Source organism: Phytophthora ramorum, assembly GCF_020800215.1.
Source record: "Phytophthora ramorum isolate Pr-102 chromosome Unknown Phyram_PR-102_s0003, whole genome shotgun sequence".
NCBI lineage: Eukaryota > Oomycota > Peronosporomycetes > Peronosporales > Peronosporaceae > Phytophthora > Phytophthora ramorum.
Genome location: NW_027150649.1, coordinates 3,125,959 through 3,149,438, shown reverse-complemented (window position 1 = coordinate 3,149,438; position 23,480 = coordinate 3,125,959). Strand labels below are relative to the sequence as shown.

General features: G+C 53.7%; 5 protein-coding genes across 5 annotated transcripts; 3 read left to right on the top strand and 2 right to left on the bottom strand.

Moving 5' to 3' along the window:
* Positions 1-3,785: 3,785 nt before the first annotated feature.
* On the top strand, positions 3,786-6,008 carry KRP23_4114 (uncharacterized protein; the record flags this gene model as incomplete). The annotated part of the gene is made up of 1 exon (XM_067889038.1): positions 3,786-6,008. One exon carries the CDS (start codon positions 3,786-3,788, stop codon positions 6,006-6,008), a length of 2,223 nt encoding a protein of 740 aa, XP_067748232.1.
* A 1,430-nt stretch (positions 6,009-7,438) lies between these two features.
* On the top strand, positions 7,439-10,228 carry KRP23_4113 (U-box domain-containing protein 12; the record flags this gene model as incomplete). The annotated part of the gene is made up of 1 exon (XM_067889037.1): positions 7,439-10,228. The coding sequence occupies one exon, from the start codon at positions 7,439-7,441 to the stop codon at positions 10,226-10,228; it is 2,790 nt and encodes a 929-aa protein (XP_067748231.1).
* A 4,161-nt stretch (positions 10,229-14,389) lies between these two features.
* Positions 14,390-15,500, bottom strand: KRP23_4112 (DnaJ-like protein subfamily B member 5; the record flags this gene model as incomplete). The annotated part of the gene is made up of 3 exons (XM_067889036.1): positions 14,390-14,981; positions 15,038-15,380; positions 15,482-15,500. The coding sequence occupies 3 exons, from the start codon at positions 15,498-15,500 to the stop codon at positions 14,390-14,392; spliced, it is 954 nt and encodes a 317-aa protein (XP_067748230.1).
* Positions 15,501-17,609: 2,109 nt separating this feature from the next.
* On the top strand, positions 17,610-18,841 carry KRP23_4111 (cAMP-dependent protein kinase catalytic subunit PRKX; the record flags this gene model as incomplete). Its single annotated transcript, XM_067889035.1, has 3 exons — positions 17,610-17,651; positions 17,762-18,557; positions 18,618-18,841. 3 exons carry the CDS (start codon positions 17,610-17,612, stop codon positions 18,839-18,841), a joined length of 1,062 nt encoding a protein of 353 aa, XP_067748229.1.
* Positions 18,842-19,233: 392 nt separating this feature from the next.
* KRP23_4110 (Dynein axonemal intermediate chain 4) lies at positions 19,234-22,734 on the bottom strand (the record flags this gene model as incomplete). The annotated part of the gene is made up of 1 exon (XM_067889034.1): positions 19,234-22,734. The coding sequence occupies one exon, from the start codon at positions 22,732-22,734 to the stop codon at positions 19,234-19,236; it is 3,501 nt and encodes a 1,166-aa protein (XP_067748228.1).
* Positions 22,735-23,480: the final 746 nt, after the last annotated feature.

Sequence of the window (23,480 nt, the reverse complement as noted above, 5' to 3'; positions counted from 1 at the left end):
GGTTGCCGAGGACAATTGTGGGGAGAGGTGTGGCAAATGTTAATGCTGTTCGACAATCGCATGACCGCGGGGTGCAGTCCTACTGAGCACTATTGGGGGGTTTCTGCAACGGTTGCGTTTTGTCCTTTCATGATTCGGCCGATATAGCTGCGTCAGCTAGCTGCGCGATAAGACGATGCCGCACTGGTAAGAGGTTGCTGCCGCCATCTATTGGGACTTTTGCATAACTGCTGCTCTCTTTCTTCGAAATGATATGGGTCGTAGCGATCTTCACAGTGGGGCACTACGAATGAAGCTGGTGAACTGAGCAAATACGCTGCTCTCTGGACCACGATCTCCACTCCACAAGGGCAATAGCTTCCTCCATCAGCAGCCGCACGAGCTGTTCTCTGACCCATTTGAACTCTGTCAGTCCTGTGTGATCCTGGCGGGGCGTCGTGACCAGCAGCGCAGCGCAGTAGCAAGTGACGGTATCTCGTGAACTTTGTACATGCAGCTCTCAAGCTTCAACTTGCGCCATACTCAAACCAAGCTAAATCGCTCCTAAGTGATCGTCATAGCGACAACTACCCGACAACAATCCCCACTGCAGCTCACGACCGCGAAGGATTCGGTTCCTGAGAAGCTTCGTTCTCATGATCCTGTCGTGGAGACTGCCAGTTCATTCATACACCCTTCGAGTTTGAATCGTGCGGTTCAACTCAGAGCACTTGTGAATAAGCAACTCGAGCCGAGGTAGATTCTCGGCAAAAAAGAAGGTCACTGAACATCGGCCAAATACCATTCTACGCTACCTGTGTAGGTAGAGGCTTGCGAACTCGGATGAGTTCGCAAGGGTTGAAATGGAAGGACAGGAAACAAACTATATGGACTAGTAATTTACTGAAATTTGCACTAAAGGTCCATTCTGTGGTGCTGTATCCGCGTGAACTCTGTTATTAACGAACATGATGCGTGCTTTCTGGTTGGGCTTGACAGCGCCTCCAAGATGACGATCAAATAGCGTGACTGATCCAGTACAAAGTCTCTCGCTACAAGGGGTTACTTGATTCTCCGACACGCTTCCAATCACGAGCAGTTCGTTTCTCGGGGTCTTTATCGACATCAACCTGCGAAAGACAAAATACTCAGCTCCATCTTCTGCGATCGTTTTAAGGACACCAAATGCCTTGAGAGCTTCAATGTTGTAGTACAATGTTTTGTTCTTCCAAACGTACCCTCCCAGCATTATCATCTTACAGCGTGCTCCCAATGTTGTATCTACAGAGCACGGTGCTACTAACACCGCCAATGTTCGATGATACCATAGTATATACGCTGAAGAGAAGAGAAGCCGGACAGACGTGATGAATGCAGTGAGACCGAGCACTAGGATAATATGACCCACCAAACCCCAAACGTAATACGACACTGCGAGAGCTGTTGGCCTTGACTCCTTCAAGCTGGAGCGATTGACCCACGTGAGAAAACAGTTCATTAATCCAGCGCTGAGAAGTTCTCCAAGTAGACTAGTTTCATAGCTGAAGAGAAGCCTTTTCAAAACAAGGCGCACTTTCTCGGACATCCATTTCATGCTCTCCACGATCTCGAACACCATCGAAAGTACGCCAGATAAATTGTAACCCAGCGAGATGTACTGAATTTTAGCAGTGGATCCGTCTTGAGCGATCAGAAGAAAGAGGTCGTTCATCACTCCTTCCAGCAGCATGTACAATATCACCATTCGAAAATAATTTGTCGAACTGTGGGTTGTTAGCCGCATATTCTCTTGCATGAAGACGATGGCAGACTTGCGACTCAGCTTTTCTTGCATGTGATCGTATCTTTTTCCATAACGTTTGCACAAAGTGTAGCTTCTTCGAAGCAAAAGGACGCGATATGCCATCCAGAGCAACCCAAAGACGCCACTCCAGTACGAGTTCCTGTAGGCAAATCCTCCTCTGTCATGCGCAAGCGCCGAGCCGTTGATATCGAAAGTTCCGAGACCACGAACGAGAACGTACGCAGTCTTATCGATCGCGCAGTATGTTCCCACAGCCTCCTCATAGAACGCGTAGTACCCGATGCTTCCGTGGTAGAAATAATGCTCAAAGAAATAACTTTCTCCTGCGCAGCTTGCTGGTGTCGTTGTTGATTGTCTAACTTTCTCCGTCCCCAGAACGTATGATCCGTGGATGTTGTACTGAGGTATCACAAAGTGGCAAATGTGCCCGTGCTGCACTTGATAATAGTGCGTGATCGCGACATTCCACCACGAGTTCGCGATGAAGAGCCCTTCCACGGGGCAGAATTCTGCCATATTTGTCGTCTCCCTCGCTGCTTCGACTGGAACCACGAGGTTATCCGTTAGTTTGTGCGGCGTGACGAATTTCAGGTAACTTCTCGCCTGCAAAAGCAGAGGGAGCATTCCGACGCTCATCCACACCATCATCAGCATCCGATGGGCAGCCTTCCTATTATTTGACGGAGTTGTGGGACTGATCGACACTTTGCTGGGGCTGAGTAGGTGTGACTGCTTCATTAGCGATCGGACTGGGCCTGGTTTCCCGGCATCACTTTGCTCCATCGCCATCATCTTTACTCGAGACCGACGCAGCGCCGATGCTCACCCGAGGCGAGTAAAAGTGTCAGCAGTGATCGCTAATGTGAAACGGATCGACCGCAATAGCGAAAGTGCGACGGTGAGATCAATTGGTTGGGTTGGTAGAATAGTAAGCCTTGCTTCACTGAAAGTTTCCATTCATTTCTGTGCTTCGAGCAAAACCTTACACATACCCGCAAGCAGAGCCACTTCAAAAACGCAAGCGCACAGTCGAAATTTCTTGCTCCACGGCCTGAACAAGTACAAGGTTCAACTCACAAGCGGTGAAGCCGCCGTGCCTTCAATACCAAAGTGTGCTGTTGTGCTTGGACATGGTGATTATCGTAGCTTCAGGCGTCTGGTAGTGGCGAAAAATGCAGCAACGTGGAGGCGCTAATTGCCAACGAGCGAGGACCGCCTTATAACTAATACCGTCAAAATAGAATGTGTATTAGTTATTAAATACAATAGATAAACATGTAACGATAACCTATAAGAATACAAGCCCCCTCAAACTCGGATATATCAGGTGGATCTCTACACTCTGTACACACCTCAACATAACTATTTTGACATCCGCAAGGTGAAGCGTACGTAAAAAAAAATGGTGTTGTGCATGTAAGTCTGCTGATATGCATCATGTACCGCATTGCCAGGGTGAAAGCTGTGCTTTTCCGTCTGATTTTCATGTTTACAACCCCCCCTCCCTCCGCCGCAACTGCGTAATAGACGTGGCTTTGAGCCGTTCTTTTAGACAGACTACACGGTATATTTTGTTGGAGGCAAGGAAGCAGGTGTCTATGGTGGTGTCGACCCCCAGCTATTACAGTGATACCCCAGGACCATGAATCTTGGATCCGATAGCACTTCGCCGTCGTCAAGATGGGTACATGATATGCAATATGGTATTTTTTGTGCCTAGACAAATAATTGAGAGCTTCGTCCGTCCAAAAACGACTTTACATTTTTACGCCTTTCCCCACCTTTTCAATTACATATCCCTTCCAAACCCGTCTTACCACCTCCCTTTTCACTATTAAATTCCACCTGCAGAACCGAATCGTATAGTCAGACGAAAGGCACAGTTACAACCCGTCAACTGGTGCCAAGTCGCTCTCAGCATTACGCTTCAGGCTCTCGTAGGGCGACGGACACCATCAGCCCAGCGGCCACGCCTCGCCATCTCGCCTCCAGCCGCGCGCCCATGGGGCGAAGACGGCGCGTGATGCTGGCGATCGGCGCGCTGGCGGCTGCGGCGGCGCATTGCGCGGCGCTCGAGTCTTCCAGGCGCCTCATCTCGTTCGACGCGCACAGCGCATTAGCAGCAGCCGCCTCGGACGTGGAGGACGCGGCCAGCAACATCGTATCGGCAATTCTAAGCGGCGTGACGAGGACCAACGACGCCAACAATCCGTCCACAACAGGAGGCTCCTCCATGGAGGACGAAATAGCGACCAAGGGGAGTGAGGCGGACGACAGTAGGAAAGAAGAAGGAGGAAGCACGACGGAGCTCTCGGTGTCGGGGTCAGGGGAGGAGACACCAACGCGGACGCATAGTAGTGGGGTGTCGCATGCAGTATCGATGACAAAGAGACCGACGACGACGACGTCCGGGCATTCCGACGATGAAACAGGAGCCGAGTCGACGGCCAACAGTGGCACGGAGAGCGTGGCGCCAACGGTAGCGCCCACGCACACCACACACTCGTCAATTTCTGTGGCGACGCAGGCTCCGGTGACAATTACAGCGGCTACAGAAGCTCCGGCGACGATTCCAGTGTCGACGGAGGCTCCAGTAGTGGCCCCAGTGACGATTCCAGTGCCGACGGAGGCTCCTGCGACGATTTCTGTAGTGACGGAGACTCCCGTGACGATTTACGTAGCGACGGAGGTTCCGGTGACAGGCCCAGTGTCTGCAGAAAGTCCGTTGACGATTACACCAGCGCCAACGCCAGCTCCAGTGGCACAGGAAACGCAGGCTCCAGTAGCAGACACGTCCACAACTCAGAGCAGTTCATTGACAGGCTCGGTTCCGGAGGGCGGTGTTATTGATGACGGGACAGATGCACCCGATGCAGCGGGGTCGATCTCTACAGACGCAGCGGTCATTGTTCCGGACGAGAGCACCGTCGTGCCATTAGCAACCACAGGAACCCCAGCGGCTGCGACAGGTAGCGTGGATGCGTCCCCCAGTACCCCCTCAGCAGGCGTGACGGACGCTTCGGACTGGACAGGTTCATTTGCTTCTAGCAGCAAGAACGACACGGTAGCAGCAGGTTCAGAATGCGGGAGCGAGGGGAATAGCGATGGGGTTAGTCCTGGTGAAGTTCACGCGAGCTCGAGCGCAGAGGTAAGCTCGAACGGGTCTTCCGACCAGCAGGACACAGAAGACGCAGCATCCGCATCTCGTGGCAACAAAGAGAAGAAGAAGGAGACGGTGTACAGCAGCAGCGGTGATTCCAGTGCTGGCAGCAGCCCGGCGAGCACCAGAGGCGGCTCAGGTAAAATTATTAGGAGCAGTAGCAGCGACCACGGGAGCAGCGGAGACGGAAGCAGTGGCATGGGGGCTCTTCTCAACCCTGGGGGCGTGTCCGACGTGAACACGAGTTCCGCCACGTACTACAGCTTGGGGACAGGCTCGATCGTGGCGATTGTCGGGGTTATCGCAGGCATCATGGGAGTTCTCGTGCTTTTCGCAACCATCAGCCGGAAGAAGTACAGTGACGATGAGGACGAGAGTCCACTTCCGTACGGCTACAACATGGACATCCGTTCCGTGGCTAGACTCTCGCCGACTTTCATGCAGGACGACTCCTTTATGGAGAGCGGCTACAACGGTACGGCTCTTATGGTTGAGATGCCGGCCCCGCACCAGTTCGACGGTGCGTCTTCTACAAGCGGTGAGAGTGCTGACGAGGTGCCGTCGCTCCGCGGGAATATGATGGCTATCAACCACTGTGGCTCGTTGGCAGACGTTAGCATGCGGAGCCGAGTGCCATCTGTGCAGGGCTTCGGTGGTGACATGGACACAGGGAACGTGCGCGTGTCCGCGCTGTATTCTGGAGGATCGTCCATGACGAGCGGAAGTGCGATCAGCGGATCATGGAGCTCCGTACTAGCTTCGGACACCGAGCGCCAGCCCTCGCGCAACACGCGTGACACGTCGCTGAGCGCGTGGTCGATAGCCAACCTGTCTTCGTTTGGGAGCACCGCCAGTGGTGCTAGTGGCGCGTCAGGGCTGCACCGCATGACCCGATCGTCGTCCGCACTGTCTGCAGATATCCGTCAGACGGGTGGCAGCGACCGGAGTCACGGAGGTGCAGTGTTGTCGTCCTCACGGCTGATGAGACAGCCGAGCACGAATCGTGCCGCGGCCACCGCTGCCGCCGTGGAATCCAACCGCAGCACCAAGAGCACCGAGGTGTGAACCGTTAGTGAGTGTACGTAGAGTACGTGACGTCGGCGATGCCGGACACGTTTTTCTTAGGTGGACTAGACTCGAGGAGGCCTAGATGGTTCCTTTGGCCGTGAGTGACTGGCCGCAAGTGCCTTTATATTATTTGGAGCGACGTCGGAGCGAGAAAGCAAACAATGCAAAGCAATCTCATTATCGTATGGTATCACCGCTTTTACCGGACGCCGTATACGGTGCACTGCTCAACACGAGTATGAAGTCGAAATTTGACCTTTACATTTCGTACATAAACGAAATGTTAAAAGTTCTTTTTACTCGCTAGAAGACGAACAGCACTCTTATTCGAGTGCTTTTGACACGAGTATTCCAATAATATACAAATAGTCAAAATGTTGAGGCGTGGATCGGTTTCAAGCAACCAAGGACGCAAAAGCACAAGACACACGTCTTTCGAATGGTGTATTTAAATCGCAATTTGTACTTAGGTTTCGAAAGCCTTTTTGCTTCGTATGATAGTGCTTGGCATTCAAAGCAGGTTGATGCAGCGATGGCTACCATTGAAGGACTTGGTAACTGACCGAGGCCCTTCGGCGACGGCTCAACAAATCAGTCGTTCCTCGAAGCTTCCTGCTTGGAGACCACGTTCTAAATCATCTAGATCGGACTCAAGATCGTTGATGTGCAATATTGCTACCAGACTTTCGTCACATACTGAGAATATTTCGCATCACTACTAGTGCTTTGTGCTTATCGTCGCTTTTTTCAGTGAGCATGGCGCTAGCCCCCCCCCACAGCTAGTGATTTTCAATCTGCGGCCTGGGGGCTCAAAGTTTGAGTCTAGCGCCCAGGCTTTCAAGGCTCGTAACGCAGGCGTAGATGCTTACTAGTATGCAGTAGGAGAAGAGGCCGCTAACGTCAGTAACGTTGACAACCATTTCCCCATCACGCTTCGTAGCATAATGGGAAGTAGCCCGGCGCGAACGTTCCAGCACAGTTGTTGCTTCCGAGCGTTCTGCATCGAGAATGGAGCGTTGCTACAAGCCATTGGCTTGAAGCCAAGCAAGACGCGTCTCGACAGACACCCGAGTGCCTAAGCAGCATGGGCACTTCTCGACATGACGAGCACATACAATCGGGACACAGCAACGGCACTAGCGCAAAGTCCGCTGTTCATGATCCAAGAACAGCATGCATCATGGAGCAGGTACTCGTTCCATCAGAAAGTCGGCATCAAATCAGCGACTTTGAAAAGTTGGAGTCAAACCGCCAAAAAGCGTGAATGGGTATCTGTGAATGGGTACTGCCGAAGTAAACACTGTCGCCTTTTCGACGGTCCGAGGGCCGCCCCGAGATCTCGGGGTACACCGCCAGCGATTCCCAGCGGCCAGTTTGGAATTCATTCCTGAATTCGCCACCAAGACCGCAATTGGGACTTCACCGCCATGGACACCGTCACGACTGTGGCCAAATGCCTCAACAAGATCTTTGAGCTGCGGGCGGCGATCCGACACCAACGCCACGTTAACAAGAAGACCTATCTGCGGCTGACGGAGATTTTCGTCGAAATTCAAGTGTTGAAGCGGGACGGCAGTATCCAAGAGAACGCGATGCTGCGACGCACGGCCATTTTCCAAAAGTTCGAGGCGGCGGCGCTGAAGTTCGTCAAGTACCTGCAAAAGTACAACGACATGCACCGAATCGTCCGCATTTTCAAGATCAGCGAAATGGAAGAGCAACGACTCGAGGTCGTCGACGAGGTCGACCAGCTCTTCCGGATGCTCGGGTTAGCTACTTGCGCGACGGTGATCAAGGGGGCAGACACGGCAGACAAGAACGCAACTAAGTTTCTGGCCAAGCTCGAGAAAGTCCACGCAGACGTGAAGCTCACGCACCAGCAGGTTCAAGCAGCGCTACTGGAGCTTGTGGAAAGGCGAGCAGCCCGGAGAAAGTCTATGAGGCAGCCCGTAATTACCCAGACTATTGTGATTCGAGAGGGGGCCCAAGCTCCTCAAGAGTCTGTGGCAGTACCGACTGCTGTCGCTTTGGTAACCCCGGAGTCGGAGGTTGTCACAAACGCGGCTATCGCCATCAACACGAACAACGTGCCTGCCGAGCCAGTGTCCGCCACGTCCACCCGCGAGCCTGTACCAATTCCGATTGCTGTCGCTGAAGCGGTTGGGGAGAATGCTGCGGTCTCATTTGAGCCGGAGCCTTTCCAGATTGCCGCTATCGATACCACTGACGTCAACGCAGAGATTTTCCAGGAACCCGTACTAGAACCGAGTACTTCCGGTGATGTTGGGTTGTTCTCTCCGGAGCTTTTCCAGACTGCCGTTATCGATACCGCCGAGATCAACCCGACCGCAGCGATTTCCCAAGAATCGGTGCCAGAACCCAGTACTTTTGATGAAGAGGGTGAGACGAAGGCGACGGCCTCGCTGGAGTTGAAGCATTTCGAGGACGCCGATATTGATATCGACAAGGGCAAAGAGGAGGTGTCGGCTGGACAAATACCAGTGCTGAAGACTCCTGCGGACGATGTGGTCGAAGATAAACCCTCTCAAACGCAACCCTCTCTATCGGACAGCACATCCGTCCTGCAGCTGGTGAACTCGCTGAAAAGCTGCCAATTGGGAGCACACGACACGGAAATGACTGTGCTGTTTCTCATTCGCATGTGCGTCAGCAGCAGCAACCGCGTACAAGTGTTCAAAACGGGCGGAATCCCAATGCTTTCGCGTTTGGTTCGAGAAAGCGAGCGCTATTTCACGCAACTGTACGCGTTGCACTGCTTGGGCTGGTTCACGTTTAGCTACTCCAAGATGCGCGAGGCTGAATTTGAAGACCTTCAAAAACTGGTTCAAGAAGCACCGCGCCGAGAAATGCTGCGGCTTCAGCGCGACTTGGAGCACGGCGACGAGCAAGACAAAGACATTGCAGTGATACGTTGCTCGTGTATGGCAACTCGTGGCGATGTGGATTCACTACGTTGCGCCGGCATATTGCCGCCTCTTGTTGGTCTGCTAAGAGACGGCGCTGACAACCAAAAGCTGTGGGCAGCGGAGGCTCTGGCAACCCTCGCTAGCAATAACGACCAAAACTGTGTGGAGATTGCACGTGAAGGGGCCATCCCGCCTTTGGTGACGCTTCTGCGCTCTGGAACCGATGTGCACAAGCAGGAGGCAGCCTACGCTCTGGGCATTCTGGCTGCCGACAACGACGTGAATCGTAGTAAAATAGCCCGGGAAGGTGCCATTCCTCCGATGGTGGCGTTTGTGAAAGCAGTGACGGATGCTCAAAACCAGTGGGCAGTGTATGCCCTGGGCTGCTTGTGTTTGAATAACGAAGCAAACCGCATTGCAATCGGAGAGGAAGACACCATCCCTTCGCTGGTTGGATTGGTGCGAGTGGGAACAAAGGCACAGAAGCAGTGGGCAGCCTACACCCTCGGAAATCTCGCGCTCAACGACTTGAACCGAATGAAAATCACCATGGAAGGAGCTATCAAACCGCTGGTAGTACTTCTGCGGAAGGGGACGGATGCTCAAAAGCGTTGGGCAGCGTATGCTTTGGGGAACCTGTCGTGTGACAACAATGATCCCTGTACGGCGATGGAGTTGAAAGAGGCGGTCATGCCGTTAGTGGAGCTAGTGCGTACTGGGTCGGATCTGTACAAACAGACAGCAGCCTACACGCTTGGCGACTTGGCAGCAAACAACGATGATATCCGCGGTGAGATTGGTCGTGAAGGGGCAATTCTACCGTTGGTTGTGCTCCTCCGCACTGGCACTGATGAACAGAAGGAGTGCGCCGCGTACGCTCTAGGGTGTCTCGCTGACCACAACGACGCAAACCGCGCGGCAATTAATGAGGCTGGAACCATTGAGCTTCTCGAGGCATACCTGCAGACTGGAACGGAGGATCTAAAGTCGCAGGCTGAACGTGCTCTTGGATACCTTCGTGTAGTGCGCAGGAGCGAATTTTTACCGAGCCAATTCATCTCCCCGGTGATGGGGTTCTTTCGAGACGGAGTCAATGCTCAGAAACCAAAAGTGGCTGCAGCTCTTGAAAACGTTCGTGACAGTGCCATCCCACTACTTCAAAAGCTTGTGACGCCGAGCTCCGATACTCCACAGAAATTGAAGTCGGTCCAGTCAAAAATGCACTTCGACGACGCTCCTGTCGATTCAAGAGCCGGGCAGAACTTCCAAAACGTTGCGGACGCCGCGTAACGCGCAAGTTGCATTCATATATCTGTGTGTCCATGATCAAAAGCACGAATGCCCTTCTATCAAGAAAGTAAACGAACAAAGAATTGACGTTGATTTATACATGTTTCCTCTTTCAAGTGGCCGTTTGCTGTATTGCATGCAGTATCCTCATTTCTCGTTGAGTGCATGGGCTGCTGTCGCGGGTACTTAACCCCCCCATTCCCCGATGCCAGAGGGTACGACAAGTCTGGCGACACGTGAATGTCGGCTATTATTTGATGAACTTTCGTTTGTTCCACAGTGTAGGAAAGTGTAAAGCACTTGCGAGGGGAGCTGGCCCTGCTCCCGAGGATTTCTTGCCGTAATGTATTGATCAAAATCAAAAGTGAGAGCTGCTGCCCAGTCCAGACATGGTGCAGCTCTCTCAAGTCTAACCATTGCTGGCTGCACGCATTGTCCAGCAGCATGTACGCGCTTCAACATTGTTGTCATGAACCCAGCATTTGCATCCAATTCGACGGTGTTCTCGAAGGTGTTGTTAGGTACGCCCCGAGGCTTCGCTGGCAGCGAGTCGCTGCTCCGGCAAGCTCTCACTTTTCATTTCGCTCCGTCAAGCACACTCGTCCAGACTCCAAGCTCCAAGCTCCAGCGTCGCACAGGCGCCGTCCCCGCTGAGGCGAGGATGCGGAGAAGGAAGAGGAAGAAGATCGCTGAAGGGGTCCCGAGAGCCCGTTGTTCGCTGCTGAGGAGCTACCCGCCACATCCAAAAAATGCTATTCTCCCTGCGCGGATGTAAGGAGAATGCTACGTCGACTCGAGAGGTGCTCAACGGATGTCACGTCACGCGACTAAACCCATCAGAGAAGTTCCAGGATACCAGAAAGGGGAGAGAATTACCCAGCTGCATCGAAGCACGGGACACGCCCGCAGCACGATCGACTCCATCGTCCACGCCCAGCCCAAACAAGACGAGTCGAAGTCAGGTAAACCCTATCGGTGGACCCCCATGCGTTTCGTGGTGGAAATACTGAAACGAGGTCTTAGCATCACACAAACCCAATCGCTCAAGGACATCGCAAGGATAATGGGGGTCGACCGTCGAGTATTTGGCCGCATGGAGCAGGACATACTGTGTAGTAGACTACAAACTGCAGTTGTAGACTACTGGTTTTCTCGCGACGAAGCTGCACCTCAGAAGCTCATCGATTTGCTCGACGGCGCAGAGACCTCAGTGGATATCGCTATGTTTATTTTGACGCATCCGGAACCGACAGACGCTATCATCCGGGCCTCCCAGCGTGTCACGGTTCGTGTTCTCGTTGATCGGGCACAAGTCACCGAGAAAAGCGCAGCTATGATAAAAAAAACTGGTCGAAAACGGGGTCAACGTATATCACGCAGGCCCCAGACTCATGCAGTGGAAGGTAGCGATTATCGATGGAGCCGTATTGACGATGGGAAGCTGCAATTGGAGTGTGGGGGGAATGACGTTGAATTGGGAACATACTGTTGTATTGCGTGGTCCTATTGTTGGAGCACACGCCGTTGAGTTTGACGAACACATGTGGTCTGTTGCCTTGCAAAGCAACTGGAAAGTTGAGATAGATACCCGCGGTAATGTTCATCTGTAGCGTCAAGCGATGGTGAGAGCCGTGCAGCAGCGGTTACTCCAGACCGGGAACAAGGACATCAAAGCCAGCACGGCTGGAATCGACGAACGGTCGCGCACTACTACAGCATGTACGAGCGGGGGGGAGCCTGCAGCCAAGGTGTGGCATTGTGGTGCCGATCGAGCAGGCCGGTCAGCCGGCTCGTTTACCGGCACCCGTTGGGCAGGACACGCGCCCTTGCACGAAACGTCTCGTCAGTGCGGTTTTATTCTCGAGACGCCGACGCCGAGGACAAGGTCGTGTACTACCGTGGCTTGGCCGCCAGGCCATAGGGTTCGCTGGACATCTGCAACATGTCCATTACGAACGATCGCATTGGGGAAGCCATACTGAAGGCACTTGCAGAAGGCTGCGTCGTTCGCATGATCATCGACGAGCAATGCGCGCTCCAGACCAAAAACTTGTTGTGGCTACACAAGTTCAAGGACGCCGGGATCTCTGTCAAGACTGGAAGTGTGCCCACGTTTATGGTCCACAACAAGTGAACCGTCGTGAACGGTGAGTTCATTTTAGAAGGCACGGGCAACTACCAAGGCCGCGTTCAATGGAGCCCGCCATGCAGAGACGTTTCAGACGACCACGGATCAGGAGCACGTTGATTCCACCAAGCGCGAGTTCGAGCAGCTCTGGGAAGAAGGACGGCTGCTGACAGGGGAGCCGGCTGGCAAGCTTGCTCGACCGGTGCCACAGCGCCACATCTGGGCTGCAAACTCTCCCCTTGCTCGTACATGGCGTAGTAATGGGCGACCGTCCGGCGATTCCAGCCCGGGTGCTCCTCGCAGACGGCCTTGATGTCCTTCTTGCCAGGCCGGAGTACCCGCTGCTCTGCTGCACTGCTCTCACCATCGCTTGACGCTACAGATGAACATTACCGCGGGTATCTATCTCAACTTTCCAGTTGCTTTGCAAGGCAACAGACCACATGTGCTGGTCATACTCAACGACGTGTGCTCCAACAATAGGACCACGCAATACAACAGTATGCTCCCAATTCATCGTCATTCCCCCCACACTCCAATTGCAGCTTCCCATCGTCAATACGGCTCCATCGATAATCGCTACCTTCCACTGCATGAGTCTGGGGCCTGCGTGATATACGTTGACCCCGTTTTCGACCAGTTTTTTTTTATCATAGCTGCGCTTTTCTCGGTGACTTGTGCCCGATCAACGAGAACACGAACCGTGACACGCTGGGAGGCCCGGATGATAGCGTCTGTCGGTTCCGGATGCGTCAAAATAAACATAGCGATATCCACTGAGGTCTCTGCGCCGTCGAGCAAATCGATGAGCTTCTGAGGTGCAGCTTCGTCGCGAGAAAACCAGTAGTCTACAACTGCAGTTTGTAGTCTACTACACAGTATGTCCTGCTCCATGCGGCCAAATACTCGACGGTCGACCCCCATAATCTTTGCGATGTCCTTGAGCGATTGGGTTTGTGTGATGCTAAGACCTCGTTTCAGCATTTCCACCACGAAACGCATGGGGGTCCACCGATAGGGTTTACCTGACTTCGACTCGTCTTGTTTGGGCTGGGCGTGGACGATGGAGTCGATCGTGCTGCGGGCGTGTCCCGTGCTTCGATGCAGCTGGGTAATTCTCTCCCCTTTCTGGTATCCTGGAACTTCTCTGATGGGTTTAGTCGCGGACGGCGTTTCTTGGGCAGCGTACTTCCATTGGGGAGGCTATTCTGAAGGCGCTTGCTGAAGGCTGCATCACTCGCATGATCGCCGATGAGCGAAGCGCGTTCCAAAGCAAAAACATGACTTGGTTACACAAGTTCAAGGACGTGGGGATCCCGGTCAAGACTGGGCGGGTGGCCAGCTTCATGATCCACAACTAGTGGACCATCGTTAACGGTCAGTTTATTTTACAAGGCACGGGCAACTACAGCGCGGTTGCGTTCGATGGAGCCCTCCATGGAGAGACCTTTGAGACGCGCACGGCTCAGGCGCACCTTGATGCGAGTTCGAGCTGCTCTGGGAAGAAGGACGGGTGCTTCAATGGGCCTCGAAGAATTCTGCTTGCTTCATGTACTTGGGGGAGGACGAGGACGAAACGATGTACCCCCCAGGAGAGGAGGACGAGTACGTTGTTGATGTGTAAGATGTGGTTGAACGTGCGCGCCATTGTTCAGCAGATGCCCATGAGCGAAGTCAACGAAGGCGTTGCTATGATGCGTGAGGGCCGTGGTGCGCTACCACATCGTGTGCGCGACATCAAGCCCGTGTACATGAGAAGAAGTTCGGCAAGGAGCTGAGGTGAGCGGCGACTATGGCGAGCTGCTGCTGTTTGTGTTCGACGCGCGCGACTAGGCTGCTGCTGTTGCTGCACTGTGGTGGTAGTGGTGCGATCGCCGCGAGCTCACCGCCACGCGCTTTTAAGAGTGTGGAGTGCATCGTAAGCATATGTGAAGGGACCAACGTGTACGTATTTGGACAAAAGCAACGTCCTTGTTGTTCATCTTGGGGCTTCTGAAACGGATGACGCTATGCACACGGAAGTGCCAGCATCATCAACTCTGCTGCGCCTCTGTGAGTTTGGTGGGGAACTGCACGTCGAACTCCACCACGAGGTTACCTCGCTGCGAGGGTCTCTTCTGCAGCGGCATGCCCTCGCCCGCGATCACCATCCGCGTACCGGGAGCGACGACGCCTCCCAGAGGAACGGGCACCTCCCGTCCATCCAGCGTCTTGATGGTCAACGCGCCGCTGCCCTGCAGTGCGTCTCGCAGCGACAGCTTGGCGCGGTACAGCAGGTTGTCGCCGTCGCGCCTGAGCTTGTTGTGCGGCTTCTGCTTGATGACGAACACGATGTCTTGAGCTGGTCGACCGGGCAGCGCGTCTCCCTGACCTTCAAAAGTCACCTTGGTGCCGTCCTTCCAGTCGGGCTTGACGTCGATCTCGAGGATCTGTTGCTCGTCGCGCAGTTGGTTCGAGCTGGGGTCGTGCACCTTCCGCGTGATCTTGAGCTTCTTGGTGCAGCCGGAGTATAGCTGCTCCAGCGGCACCTCCAGCTCGCTCTTGAGCTGCTGCGGCTGTCTCTGCTGGTCGAAAGGGTCGCGGCCCCCAAAGCCGCCGCTCTGTATGCCGCCGAAGCCCATGTCGCTGAACATGGAGGCCATGGGGTCTCGGCCTCGTGCAGGTTGGATGTGCCGAAGAACTGCTCGAAGATCTTGAACGGGTCCGTCGAGTGGAACGAGAAGCTGCTGCCCGCCGGGAAGCCACCGCTCGACGTCGTGTACGTGAATCCTCCGGGCATGCCGCCCATTCCACCAGGCATGCCTCCCTCGGGACCCTCGGGCCCTGCCGGCTGGCCTTTGAGCCCTTCCTCGCCGTACATGTCGTAGATCTCGCGCTTCTTCTTGTCGCTCAGCACCTCATAGGCCTCGCCGATGTCCTGGAACTTCTTCTGCGCGCCGTCGGGGTCGTTCGGGTTCTTGTCCGGGTGCCACTTGAGCGCCAGCTTGCGGTACGCCTTGCGCAGCTCCTCGTCGGTGGCGCGCCCTTGGCCACGGCGTAGTACTCTTTACCCGTTCTCGAATGTTCGGGTCAAGACCGTTCGTGATTGGTCCGTGTATTATTATAATCGCAGGTGATTCGCTCACAGTATAATATTTGCGACATTATTGCAATACGGGCCAGCTTTAGGCGCTCGACACTGCCGAATGTACATATCCTAGGCCACAGATTCACTACTATTTAGCTGCATTATTCAGGCTGTTGGCATCGATAGAACGAAAGGTTCATCGCAGCAAAACGTTAGTTTGAAAATTGCGTAGCCATCGGGGAACGAACAACCATCATCGATGACATCAAGTGTGGCAGACGAAGTGAACTAGCATCGAGTCACGATTTTATATCGTTGGCAACAGTTTAAATCCTACAACGGTGGGCAGCATCGACAGTGGTCCCCCTTACAGTGAAAGTCGATGCCAACTGTGCAGCGATTGCGCGTGAGGGTGCAACTCTGAATCAAAACAAGGAGAACGCGGAACTTACGCTAGGGCGTCGGGCAGCGAACCCGATGAGAAGAGCACTTGCCGAGATTACCTTTGGTTGAGCCAGCGCAGGTATTCCTGCGGGTGTCCAGAAGGAAGCGGCATTTTCTGAGCTCCTCGCCAAGAATGGAGCCATCCCTCTTCAGTCTCTCCTCGACACAGTAGAACGGACAAACAGAAGGCACATGCGACACAGCATTGCATTCATGAGACGCCACCATCCTTCGTTACATGTTGAGAGTGTAAACGGACCGATTAACTCAGTTTGCAGCCGCAGCTACGCGCAGCATCCCGTAGCTCTGGTAGATAGATTGCAACTACATAAACGCGTCCACTTGTGAACGAGACAGATGCACAGTATTGACGGTATGGCGGAAGGTGGGTTTCTACGAGTCGAAGACTTGAGTTTCGAGGTGATTTGACCCCCTAAGCTCATGACCAGCAGCACCGGCACTAGATGAACGCCAATCGATTGATCTTATAAAGTCCCGCTCGCGACGTGTCTAGTGTCTCGTGTCTCGAGTCTCGCAGACAGGCGTGAGCGGTCAATCGAGACTGCGGCAACTCAGGTCCGTCGTCCGACGTCGGACGTGAATCCAAGGGCCACGAATCCAACCGGAGCGACGAGATCATCGACCGATAAAGCAGTGTCTAGTGCATACAGGACACGGAACGGAGCCACAGTGCTGGCTGGACTCGTCCACCTCGGGTGGACTTTATCGGTTTGGGCCGACTGGCACCAAGTGGCGCTTTCGAGAACTCGAGTTCATTCGAGCAAAGCAACGCAGAGCATGAGCATGATATCCCATGGCAGCAAGTGTAGCTTGCCAAAAGATATGCCTTTCAAAGTGTGTCCTTTCGCCGTCGAGCGGGCGTTCGGTGTGTGTTCGGAGACCGTTCGGAGAGCGGCCAAGGTTTATTCGGATTCCGTCAATTGCCAGAAGTCGTGTTCTGCACTGCACTGCCGATGCCTGACGATTAAGAGGAATACAGTCAACCCCCTCGGTAGTGATAGTCTTATGAACCCAGTTTTGTTTATTCCTGTATAAGGGTTTTCCTATTACAGGAGGTGCTTCATTTGTGAAAACGAAACCACGACACTGATCTCATTATATTACAATGCGGCTGCGAACGATCTATTATCAGTAAATGAGCCCCTCAATCCTCCCGATGACTTTTTCGGCGCAAGTGACCAGGGACCGGTTACAGTTGGTGCTGAAGCTGGTTCGAATGCAAAACGCGAGAGCTTAGGCCTGAAGGTATCAATGGACATCTGATGTGGGTCAGTAAACAACTCATTCGTGCAGATCAGTGAGCGGACTAACGAGAGATGTATCGCACATTCCATGACGAATTGGGCAGGAAGCTACCTTGACTTCTTCGGCTCGACGAGATTTTATTTTGTGATGTAGTCATCGACATACATTTTCTGTCATTCCAACCAGACGGTACGCCGTACCACTTCCATATTTTCGTTCCACATACGTCTTCTGTCATTTCGATTTTGTCCAATCGCAGCGGCGCCTCCCCCAACCTGATTATAACGGGAAAGGATCGAGGCCGAAGCGTCGGAGCAGCGGCGCCAGAGCCACTTGCGCTCTCGCCCGCCACCGTCCCAGCCGAGGAAACGTGCCTCATAACCGCCCGAAACCCAACCTCTTCCTGAGGCTCCGTCCAGGGCACTCCTCCTCTGAAGCCCTTCAACCGCTGCACAAGTAAACGGAAAGCGCGACAAATGTTTCGGAAGAAGACGCAGGGGCCCGTGGTCGACGACAAGGTAATGCGGAATGACTCTAATGCCGAATTATTTGTACCCACCCCCATCCCTTCTTCGATCCTGGCGGCGCAATTGACTTGTTATTTGGTGATGACTATTTTTTGGCCCAGGACGCGCCGGTGGACGCAATTTCGCCGGCAGCGCCTGTGGAGGCCCCACGGGTGCGTCGAACGTACACGCTGGACGACTTTGAGATGTTAGCGACGCTAGGCACGGGTACTTTTGGCCGCGTGCGGCTAGTGCAGCTCAAGGGCGTGGGGTCGTTCCACGCTCTCAAGATCCTGAAGAAGAGCGAGATCCTGCGGCTGCAACAGCTGCACCACATCAAATGTGAAGTTGAGATCCTGAGCAGGATCCAGCACCCCTTCATCGTCAACTATTTGGGCCACTTCCAGGACGAACGCAGACTCTATTTGGTGCTCGAGTATGTGCAAGGTGGGGAACTGTTTTCGTACTTAAGAAGGCAGGGCAGATTCCCGGACCAGGTCGCGTGCTATTATGCGTCGCAGTTGGTGCTGGCCATGTCCTATCTCCATGCCCAGCACATTATCTACCGAGACCTGAAGCCAGAGAACCTACTCATCACGTCGGAAGGGTCGTTGAAAATCACGGACTTTGGCTTTGCCAAGATTGTCGAGGACAAGACCTGGACCTTGTGTGGGACGCCCGAGTACCTGGCACCCGAGATCATCCAGAGCAAAGGACACGGCAAGTCGGTGGACTGGTGGGCGCTTGGAGTGCTCGTGTACGAGATGCTGGCGGGGTACCCGCCCTTCTACGACGAAAACCCGTTCGGTATTTACCAGAAAATCCTGGACGGGAAGGTCGACTTCCCCAAGCATATAGACTCCAAGGCCAAGGACCTCATTAAGAGACTCCTGTCCCAGGATCGCACCAAGCGACTCGGTATGTTGATTTTTTTGAAGTTTTCTTTTTGAGAAGGCTAATTTTTTGTGTTTTTTGCAGGTTGCTTACGAGGCGGGTCGGAGGATGTCAAGAAACATAAATATTTCGCCAAGGTGGATTGGGAGGCCGTTCTGGCACGCACGGAGACGCCGCCGTACCTGCCGCCGGTCGGGGGGCCAGGAGACCACACGCACTTTGACGAGTACCCGGACTCACCCGTGGACGACTCGGTCGTGCTGTACGGCGAGGACAGGGCGGCTTTCGACGTGTTTGACCAATTTTAAGTTCAATGCGAGCAAAACACCTTTCCATGTCTTGTGGCGTATTTGCCATGACTAATTTAGTCTTCGTCCTGTGCTTCGAGTCGACACTTGAGTTCGTGCGGAGAAAGATTTCATTATGGTTATTGTGCGAGTGCTGAAATCGAGCCTCAAACTGAACGCAACGACGTCCAGTCTGCCATTGCACCATGGGATCCGTTGGCTGTTTCAATTGCTCTATCACCACAACTGCCAGGTCTGATACAAGCAACCGCCACATTTCGAGACCGCTCTCGCTGACTCAGTCTTCACTTGCTGCTTGTGGCCATATAAGATGAACGAAGTTGAATTCTGCGATCTACAACTTCGTCAATGATTGCATTCATGAGTGGACGTGGAGCTCCAGTGTCTTCTTTCTACTCGTGCTTGTTGGGTTGAATCGCACGCATTAATCTCGCCGTCTGCTCCTCGGCAGCTGAAGCTGTGTCGGATATTTTTTCACTTGCAGCATTTGAGATTTGTGCGGGCACGCGATAAACTGTCACGTCCCCTGTCGAGTCTCCAACCACAAGCACCGGAGCTTTCGGTGCAAAGGCAACAGTAGTGCATTCTAACGACACTTCTACCATCGTTGGCGCTATGGCTGACAAGTTCAAAGGTGCGTTCGTGTCTCGGTACGAATCGTCACCAGGATCACCCTCGCCTTTCGGAGTCAAATCTCGGGAACTGGAATTCAAAGCGTCGGGGTCGGCAGTCGGAGGCGCTGGGGCTGCAACCGAGATGTATTTTTTGGGGAAATGCCGCACAATGGGGTCGAGTGTAGACTGCGCGAGGTCCCAGAGTTCAATTCGACCATCTTCGGCCACGGCAGCGAAAACAGCAGCATCGCTTGGACTCCAGGAAGCACCTAAGACAGCTTGGGCAAGGTCGACAGAGTGAAAAGTGAGTGCTGCGTCACCATGAGGATCAGCTTGGTGCCATAGCTTGAGGCTCCAGTCACCAGAGCAGGAGAGGAAGAGATCATTGCAGAAGGGAGATACCAGGAGCTGGTACACAGGTCCGGTGTGTCCGATGTACGTCTGCAGATACTGCTCGTTGTACGAAACAGAGCACTTGTGAATGAGACCGTCCTCAGTGCCCACGAAGTAAACGGACGGATCTCCTTGACTTGCGAATGCCAACGAACGACCGCTAGCTTGTCGGGATATAACGCCATCACTGCCCCCACCAACTCCATTTGATCCCGTTGCGGCAGTTCCTGGACCCCCAAGCAGCGGGTTCGGTGAGCGTTTGAGGGTCATGAGATCGCTGTAGCTCAACCCCTTCTTGAGGCTCCATTCAACGACTCGTCCGTCGGCCGAGACACTCACAACGCTTTCACCTCCACCTCGCGCCACCCATCGGACTTGCCACACTGCGTCGAGATGTTTCCCACTCATTCCGGAGCTTGTTGCGATCGGTACGGGTACATGCTTCGTCGAAGTTGGTTCGGTTTCCACCGATGTTGGTGCGCTGCTAGATGAAGTCGAAGTCGCGTTAGTAGAACTCGAATCATCTTTCCGAGTGTCGTAGATGGACACAGCACCGTCCGCAAAGCCAACGGCTAGGAGGTACGGGTGCGCAGTGCTGAAATCGATGGATGTCACACCGACGGGTAAGTGGTAAATCCGCTCTGGGTATTCAGGATTTGTAAGCGACCAGAAGAGAACCAAACCATTGTTCCCGGTACCCATAGTTCCAGCTCCAACTCCCAGGCTCCCAGATGCTGCGGCTGTTGCGTTTTGGCCAGGTCGAGTAACTGGGCTAGAAGGTGTTGCTGAGACCGCAAATCCAGGAACAGGAGGACCTGGAACTTCTGTTTGATTTGAAGCCTCGGTGCGCGCGTAGGAGACTGCCAATAGATCCTCGTTCGCTGTGTTCCATGCAAGGCACGACACTGTGCGATTCTGCGTGAGCTCACAACGGAACGCCCAGAGTTCTTCGAGTTCTGGTATGCTCTTTAAGTCGTTCGAGAAGGAACTTGATCGCCCAGCTCCAATCGTGGTTGGGAACCCCATTCCTAGCGCCGGCACTAGAGCACTCGGTGGTTCAGGCACGCTTTCTACAGTTTCGAGCGTCGGGAAGTCCCGGTATCTCACATGCTGTTGGTGATACACATTTTGCTGTACAGCTCGCTCCACGATGTTGGCCATGAGCAGCAGCGATGACGACCCTAAGACATGCGAAGTTCGTTGACGAGCAATTATCTCTCCAATATCCACGTTTGTGTTAGCTCGAGCATACACATTGTTGGACTTCGCGTCGCCGCTTCCGCCCTGCGGAGCACCACCACTGAGCATGCCACGGGATGCATTTGCCACGCTCATACCAACTTGTGAATTGGTCGCAGCACTGCCGGAACTTGTACCTTCGCCCCCTGCTAGACCCGCAAAATCTTGTGAGGCTCCAGCCGATAAATTGCCGCCACTTTGCTCGCCAATCGCTACCGACGCATTGGAATTCCCAGACGCTGTTACCGCGACTGCATTGGATCGCTGGCTGTCGAACATTTTTGACCTTTGGCTGTACGCATTGCTGTGGCCGTGCTTATCTCGAGTCTTCCGACTGGGTTTTGACGCGTGATGCTGCCTTGCCCGTAGATCCTCAACAATATCTCCATCAACATCCAAGACACACCCCGGAGATGCTAAAGTAGCTCCCACGATCTCTTCCACTTGCTGTTTCAGCTGAACATCACCAACTCCACCACCACTAGTTCCTTCAGCACCCGAAGATGACGAAGGTGCTGCTGAAGAACCATCCGTCGCGTCTTTCGGCTGGCCTTCACTGGTTGTCCCTGTGGTTTGAGTTTGTGCCTGAGCACCAGCACTTGCAGCACCAATTTCGTCCACTTCAGCGTTGGTCTCGTCCTCCATCTTCCCGCAGTCGTAGATATCCCAGTCTGTCGCCACACACGCTGCATCGCGAGTAGCAGGCGGAGCTGTCATAACCTCTTTCGCTTTCTGTGCAAGTTGCAAGGTTTGTGCTCGACCTTCGACATACTTGTCGCTTCCCTTCTTCTGTGCACACATAGCCTGGTATCGCTTGTTTCTTGCGGCGACCGCGGCATGATTCGGCGCGTCTTGGGCAACACAAACACTACAAAGCTCGAACAACATCTCGGTCGCCGTCTCACCCAACGTCACTGTAACGGGTCGACGTCCTCGCCCTGAAGCCAATCCAGAGGATACTGTCATGGACTTCTTCTCAGCTAGTAGTGAAGCCTCCTGAACCAGTGCAAGGCCTGAACCTGCTACGACGGGGTCAGCTGCAGCCTCCTTTCCGTCTGCATGGTCTTCCTGGTCAGTTGCAGTCGTCACTATCCGAGAGTTTTCATCTTCCTTCTGACTCGAAGATGCAGGAGCAGAACTCGACACTGCATGGTCACCAACGCTGGATTTCACCTCTTTGCGCATGGCTCTGCTGGTCAGGTTCCCCACCACCGACGAGGAGCTTTCATTGTCCGAATCATTGTCAGTCGAAGACGCAGACGCGGTGCTGAAGATGGCACTGGCGCCCATCACCGAAGCCCCGACGGCGGACGCACCTCCGTGATAAGCTTTGGTTCGACTGCCTTTGCCTCCTTTGCCTCTTCTGGAATCGACACCGCCACTGGGGGTCGACGGTTTGATCCGACTCACTAGCAGGGACTGAGGAGTGACATCAACTCCGTCCAAATACACGCGGGTAGAATGGCCCGAACCATGGCCAGAAGCTCCTCCGTTCACATTTGCGACGCTGCCATTCACCCGTCGGCTGGAATTTGCCACCGACGACGCACCGATGATCCGAGATCGACCCGTGGCGTCACGTTTACTGCCGTGAACTTGTCTCGAGCTACTACCGACCGGGATCTTGGCACTTGAGGGAGACGCCATGATGGGAAAGTGGCGATGAACAGTTGGTTTGAAGATACAAAGGCGATTCCCGGTTTTGCGTCTGGTCGATCCTGGAAAATGCTGGAAGTTACATCTCAAAAACGCATGATCCTGTTAAATACGACTCAGATTACGTTTTTTTTTTTTGGCAACATTTAGTGTCATAAAATTTGGTTTCCTCAAATGGCACGTGTTGCTGCAAAACATGAGACGAGCTCCATACTGCTCCCGACTCCTGTCCAGACTATCCCGACTGGTACCAGACATGATTCAGTCTCGTTCTAGAGTACTAGTACGAGTTAGAATACGACTTGGCTAGGGTATACGTGTCCGGTTGATTGATCAGGGAGAGGAAGGCATTTTCTGTGCTTTCTAGCCGAGAAATAGGCAGACGTACGGCAGCTGTGGAAGCTCCTAGAAGCTTTCATCTGCCTGAACTGCGGCGGGGCGGCACTTCTCTTTTAGCGCACCTAAAGAGAAGTGCCCCCCGCCGCAGTTCACAAGACTTTTTGAGAAAGATACAAAAGGTATGCTACCTTTAAAATGCCCGCCCGTCAAATTGTGGGACCAGCCAATCAGAAGAGAATAATCCTAATTTTAAGAGCGAATCACGACCGAGTTACGAGGCGGCCAAGCAAGATGACATTTATATTTTATTACGTGCTCACGGGCCACTCAACCTATACAACCTTTCATATAAATCTCAGCTTTCCACACCGCACGAACTCCCCCCCCCCATCTCCCAA